Source organism: Herpailurus yagouaroundi, unplaced genomic scaffold (assembly GCF_014898765.1).
Source record: "Herpailurus yagouaroundi ecotype Mexico unplaced genomic scaffold, PumYag 295, whole genome shotgun sequence".
Lineage (NCBI taxonomy): Eukaryota > Metazoa > Chordata > Mammalia > Carnivora > Felidae > Herpailurus > Herpailurus yagouaroundi.
This window is the reverse complement of record NW_024412512.1, coordinates 4,611,451-4,617,074: the sequence shown is the minus strand read 5'-3', so window position 1 is coordinate 4,617,074 and position 5,624 is coordinate 4,611,451. Positions and strand designations below refer to the sequence as shown.

Sequence of the window (5,624 nt, the reverse complement as noted above, 5' to 3'; positions counted from 1 at the left end):
GGGGTCCGGGACGGCGTCGGCGCGGGGGCACATGGCCGGCGGCGAGCGGCTGCGGCCGGGCCCGGGGCGCCGCGCTTTATAGCGACCCTGCGGAAGCCGCGTTTTCCGGGGCGGGGCGGGCGGGGATCCCGGCGTCCCGCCCCGCTCGGCCTTCCGTGCGAAGTTTCCCTAACTTTCTCTTCTCTGAATCTCCACTCTCCTTCTCCTTTCTCGCCCTCCGAGGGCCAGCCCACCGTTTCCTCTTCGTCCCCACTTGTCTCCCGTGCCTCCCGGCGATCTCCGTCCGCCTCTCTGTCTCTCTGGGTGTCTCTTTGTACCTCTGCACCGCCTCTTTTCCCTGTGCCTCGCTCGCTCGCTCGCTCGCTCTTTATCTGACCACTGTCTCCGTAGGAGGTCGCGCGGGATCTTTCCGTCTCTCGGCCTCATTATTTCCGTGCGTCTGCTTCTGTGTCCCCGCGACTCCCCCTGTCTCTCTAGGCCTCTGCCTCTCTGGTTTTTCTGTTTCTCAGTCTCTGTCTCTTTCCCTTCCTTCTTGCCACTCCCTAGCCCCCCCGCCCCGCAGCGCTCCCCTAAATCCAGCATATCTGCGGAGGGGTCAGAGGACAGCCAGGCCTCAGCCCCCTTCAGCCCTCCCCCCCCCCCAACCCTCCCTCACCTTCCCGGGGAGCCTTGGGCCTTCCCCATCTTGCCCCCACCCACCCACCTGGGCGCTTCCCGGCAGGGGCCCCCTCTGGACCCCACAGGCAGAAGGCTGGAGAGTCCAGGTAGAGAAATCCCCCTTGTCGGGAAGAGCCAGCCCTGGCTAAAGCAGAGGAAACTCAAATTTCCCATTCGCTGTCCCTGGTAGAGGCGGAGGCGGAGGCGGGAGGAGGAGCGGAGCAGGGGCCAAAACTCGCCCCAAAAGAGGAAGCCACCGTTCGTTACGAGACCGGCGGCCCTGGAAAAGTCCTGAGCCCCTACAAAAGCCCTGCTCTGCCCGGCCCCGGCCGGGTGGCCACGCCAATCCTCTGACCCTCTCTGCAGGCCTCACTTTCCCTGTGGAAACTGGGAGGGCCCGCAGGACACCTGATCTCGGCCCTGCTTGGGCAGCCAGGAAATGCAGGGGGTGGGAAGGGGGGTTATGTTGGTTCAACTGAGTTAAGTATAGGATGGCACGCCCCTGCGTTCTATCCTGTTGTATTGGGCCTCCCTGGGGAATTAGGGGACGAAAACAATGATGACACTGGCCGTTGTTGGTGCACAGGTGCTAAGTGCTTCCGGTGTGAGTGGTTTATAAGGTGTGATACCCGAACCAGCAGCAGCAGCAGCAGCACCTGGGGATTTGTTAGTTATGCAAATTCTAGCACCACAAGCTAGACCTGCTGACGCTCTGGGAGCATAAACTCTGGAGTCTCTGAGGAGTCTCGGTGGGGATGAGCCCTCCAGGCCACTGCATTGCGCCGGGCACTTGCCACCTGAATGTTCTTCCCCCAGACCGGCAGGCAGGGGACACCTTCTTGACGCTCACTTTCCGTTCCAGCGACACTCTGGGCAGAGATGATGAGCCCAGCACCGGGTACACTGTGCTTTTTCCCGAAACCCCAGCGCGGTCACAGCTAGAGCAGTTGTTTTTGAAAACTAAGCCAAAATTGTCAGCCAGCAGGCTGGGGAGCCAAGATGATCTCTCTGGCACAATGCCGCCATCACCATCCCCCAAGGCACGGTGGTTGGTGGCCACCCCACCCCCCAGGGCTCCCAAAGAGAGTGCGGTGGGTGGCAGCTAAGGTCCAAGAGTCACCCTGGACACCAGAGCGTTAAGTGCACCGGTGCCCCTGAATGCAGGAGCTGAAATGTCCCCACCGCAGCCCTCACCACCCCCACTCAGCACCCAGGACTGGGAAGATGCGACAGTAAAAGGCCCATCTCCTAGGAACCTGACCAACCAGGAAGGAAGATACACAGATACTGAGGCCAAAGGGCCCTCTTCTGATGGCATCACTCAGCCAAGAAGCTCACAGGCCATGGGCCAGTCTGGTTTTGTTTCGTTTTTTAAGGTTTTTTTTTTAAATGTTGGGGCGCCTGGGTGGCTCAGTCGGTTGAGCATCTGTCTTCGGCTCAGGTCATGATCTCACGGCTCCTGGGTTCAAGCCCTGCATCGGGCTCTGTGCTGACAGCTCAGAGCCTGGAGCCTGCTCCGGATTCTGTGTCCCTCTCTCTCTCTCTCTCTGCCCCTTCCCCATTCACAGCCTCTCTTTCTCTCTCTCTCTCTCTCTCTCTCTCTCAAAATAAATAAAAACCAAAAGATTTTTTTAATGTTTTTTCTTTATTTTGAGAGAGGGCACACGAGTGGGGGAGGGAGAGAGAGAATCCCAAGCAGGTTCCACATCGTCAGCACAGAGCCCCATGTAGTGAGAACAAGACCTGGGCCGAAATCAAGAGTCAGAAGCTCAACCAACTGAGCCACCGGGGGCCCCTTGGGCCAGTCTGTTTATTATTAAGTCCTACCCCCACAGTAGGCCCACAGCCAAGGATTGCCTCCGCTGACAACAATGGTATTTGGGGGACCACAAGCATCACCTTCTCCGATGACCTGCATGAAAGTGTCCCCCCCTGGGGTCCCGGGTGACACTGCCCCTGCTGAGTTTCCTTGAGAGCATTTCCACCATCTGAAATATTCTTATTTCTTTATTTCCTTGCTGGTTTTGCCTACAAAATTGTTATCTCCTGAAGAGAAGCATTTCATCTGCTTTGTGACCCTTCTCCCTCCAGTGCCCAGAAAATGGCCAGCCTCCGTAATATTCATTGAATGAATGAATGAATGAATGAATGAACGAGTGAAGTCCAGCATGACAGTTACCCACACAGGCTCTAGAGGTCAAGAAACCACAGTCCACGAGCTACAAAATTTTCGTTCCATTTTTTTCCGGTTTTGAGTGGCCGGGGAAACTCAAAAGAAGAATTATTTCATGGCATATGTGCAAATTACATGAAAGTCAAATGTGAGTGTCCGCAAATAAAGTTCTGTTGGCACGTGGCCACGCCCATTCATTTGAGGGTTGCCTATGACCATATTTCCAATACTACAGCAGAGCTGAGCAGTTGCGACAGAGACTGGCCCACAAAGCCCAAGATATTTACTCTCTCTGGTCCATTTCAGGAAAAAAAAAAAAAAAAAGTTGCCATCTCTGCTCTTGAGTTTGGAATTTCAGCTCTCAAAGTTCTTGCTGTGTGATCTCAGGCAGCCTGCTTCACCTCCCTGAGCCTCATTTTTCCTATATGTTGAAGGGAATAAAAGTACGTCTCAAAGGCTGGTTGAGAGCTTGCCGTGAGCAGTACCAGGCACAGAGTAAATGCTCAATAAAGGCGGGCTGGCATATATGACCACTGAATCTCTTAACAGCCCCAGTACAACGTCAGCCCCGATATGTAGATGCAGAAACCAAGACTCCAACAAAACATTGAAGTCGATGAGCCTCAGTGACTCACGATGACTGTTCTGAACTCCTCCCTGCACCAAGGGACTTGGAAGAGTCCTATACACTACCCCCCAAGGAGAGGAAACAAAGCCCAGCAGATCGGGGAAGGATCAGGCCACAGCCAGGGAGTGCCATGACGCGCTGCTGTGGTCGGGACATCTGAGCCAGGCAGCCCTGCCCACCGTGAGGCTCTCATCATCACCCTGCTGGCATCCCACGTTCACTAGAGTAGCACCTCTGCGTTCAGCTGTCTCCCCAAGGCGAGCGTGGGCCCGGTTTTCCTTGCGTTTAGGGGTAGGACCTGACTCCTCACCCTTATCATCACAGCGTTTAAGGGGGGGGGGGGCGCGGGGCAGGAAGTAGTTGGAGGGAGGAGTACCATGCCTTCCCCCTAGGAAGCCCAGTGAACAGGTACCTCCCCAGGAGGTATGCATTGATTTTTCTTAGCAAAATTCAGTTCCTGATCTCTGGGTTCTACACTGCTCCCCAGCCCCTGCAGGTGGCCCTCCCCCCAGCCTGTGTCAACTTCTAGCTGGCCTGGATCCTCTGTCTCCCCTAGGGCAGAGGCAAAGTGTAGTGATGTCCGCTGAGCAAGAACAGGAGGGAGAGAGCAAGCAAATGGGGGGGGGGGGGTGTGGTAAACAAGAAGGAGAAAAAAGGGAAGAATCAAATCAAAGGGGGTTGGTCTTGAGCCACGGCAATGTTAACATGTGTAGAAGGAGGAAAGAGACACAGAAGGGGGACTTGTGTTATACAAGTTAGCCAAGTCTCTGGAAAAGCTAGGTTCGGGTCTCCGTAGCCCTAGATAGGACGGAAAAACATAGGGCCCCATACGTGAGCGTGTGTACCTGTGGTGTTGTGTCAGCACTACAAGGCATGGTCGTGCAAAGCAATTCAGCTCTGTGGAGTTGGAGTGCATGAGCAGCTACTCCAGAATCATGTGTTTCCAATGTGACGTTGCACACTTAGGAATGAGGAAAGGGTGTGGGGGGGAAGGGGGTCCCCGTATATGCACAGCTATGTCCCTGCTTGAGAAACAGCACTAGCACACGATCCAAACTGCTCAGCTTCATGAGCCCAGCTCTGCCTCTTGCTAGTTGCATGATCTTGAGCAAATTCCTTCCCCTCTCTGTGCCTCGGTTTTCCCATCTGGGAAGTGTGGCTACCACCAGTGACCACCTCATAAGATTATTGTCCAGGACTGGGAGCCAGACCAGTGCCCGGCCTGGCATATAAGGTGCTCCAAGCAGTTAGCCGTCATTGCTACCAGTGGGGCTGACAGCCTGGTTCTCCTCGTGAACATACCACCAGGGTCGAAAACCTAGTGTGGACATCTGAACAGAGAGGCAGACAGGCAGGAATGTCTGTTGCAAAAGTGTTGCGATTGCAAACGGCCAAAGCAGCCGCTGAAAAAGAACTGGACAGATTACTCTTCATAGAATCAATTTGGTAATCAAGCTGTGCACGAGGTTGAGTCACCTCCTTGGGGCTCGAGAGAGATGTCCAGGGGCTAGGAAAACTAAGTAAGCTGCAGGATGCCTTGTACTGAAATACGTGTTTTGCTTTAGAGCAGAGATATATTTGCACAGCACATTTCTAGAAGGTATATATATATTAAAAAAAAAAAAAACAACAGAGGAATCTGCGGTGAGCAAATGTGGCTCTCTCACTGTATATGCTTTCGCCCACCTGCATTTTCCATGTGCTACTGTTTTGCTTTGTTTTGTTTTGTTTTGTTTTTATGTTAAGCACGGAATTGTGGTCAGGTGTGCACACACGTAGAAAGAAACCAGTAGCCCGAGCTGAAGAAGGGAAAATTTAGCACCAATGACATCAAGGGCAGGAAATGGTGTTTCCCTGCTAAGGGCAGTAGAAGGACACAGGGATGGGGAAGGCCCAGGCAGACCAGGGCCAGCCCCCAGGACCCCTCAGAGGGGCCTGGCATGAGAAGCCAGATCATTCTGCTGGGAAGCAAGCCCAACTGCCCCAGGAAGGAAGTCCCAGGAGGGCCACCACCTGGAAGGGACTCTCCAACTTGCTCAGGGAGGCAGCCACAAAGCAGATAGACAAAGGGGTACCACAGACACCTCCATTCAAGTCATACACAATCACACAAAACAAGACACACACACACACACACACACACACACACACACACACACACACACA

General features: G+C 54.2%; 1 protein-coding gene across 1 annotated transcript in view; it reads right to left on the bottom strand.

Annotated features, from left to right (window-relative positions):
• Window positions 1–684, bottom strand: part of TNFSF9 (TNF superfamily member 9) — a 3,849-nt gene extending 3,165 nt beyond the window's left edge. The window contains exon 1 of the mRNA XM_040461729.1: window positions 656–684. Within this exon, the coding sequence (XP_040317663.1) occupies window positions 656–684 (29 nt within the window). The remainder of the gene's footprint in view (window positions 1–655) is intronic.
• Window positions 685–5,624: the final 4,940 nt, after the last annotated feature.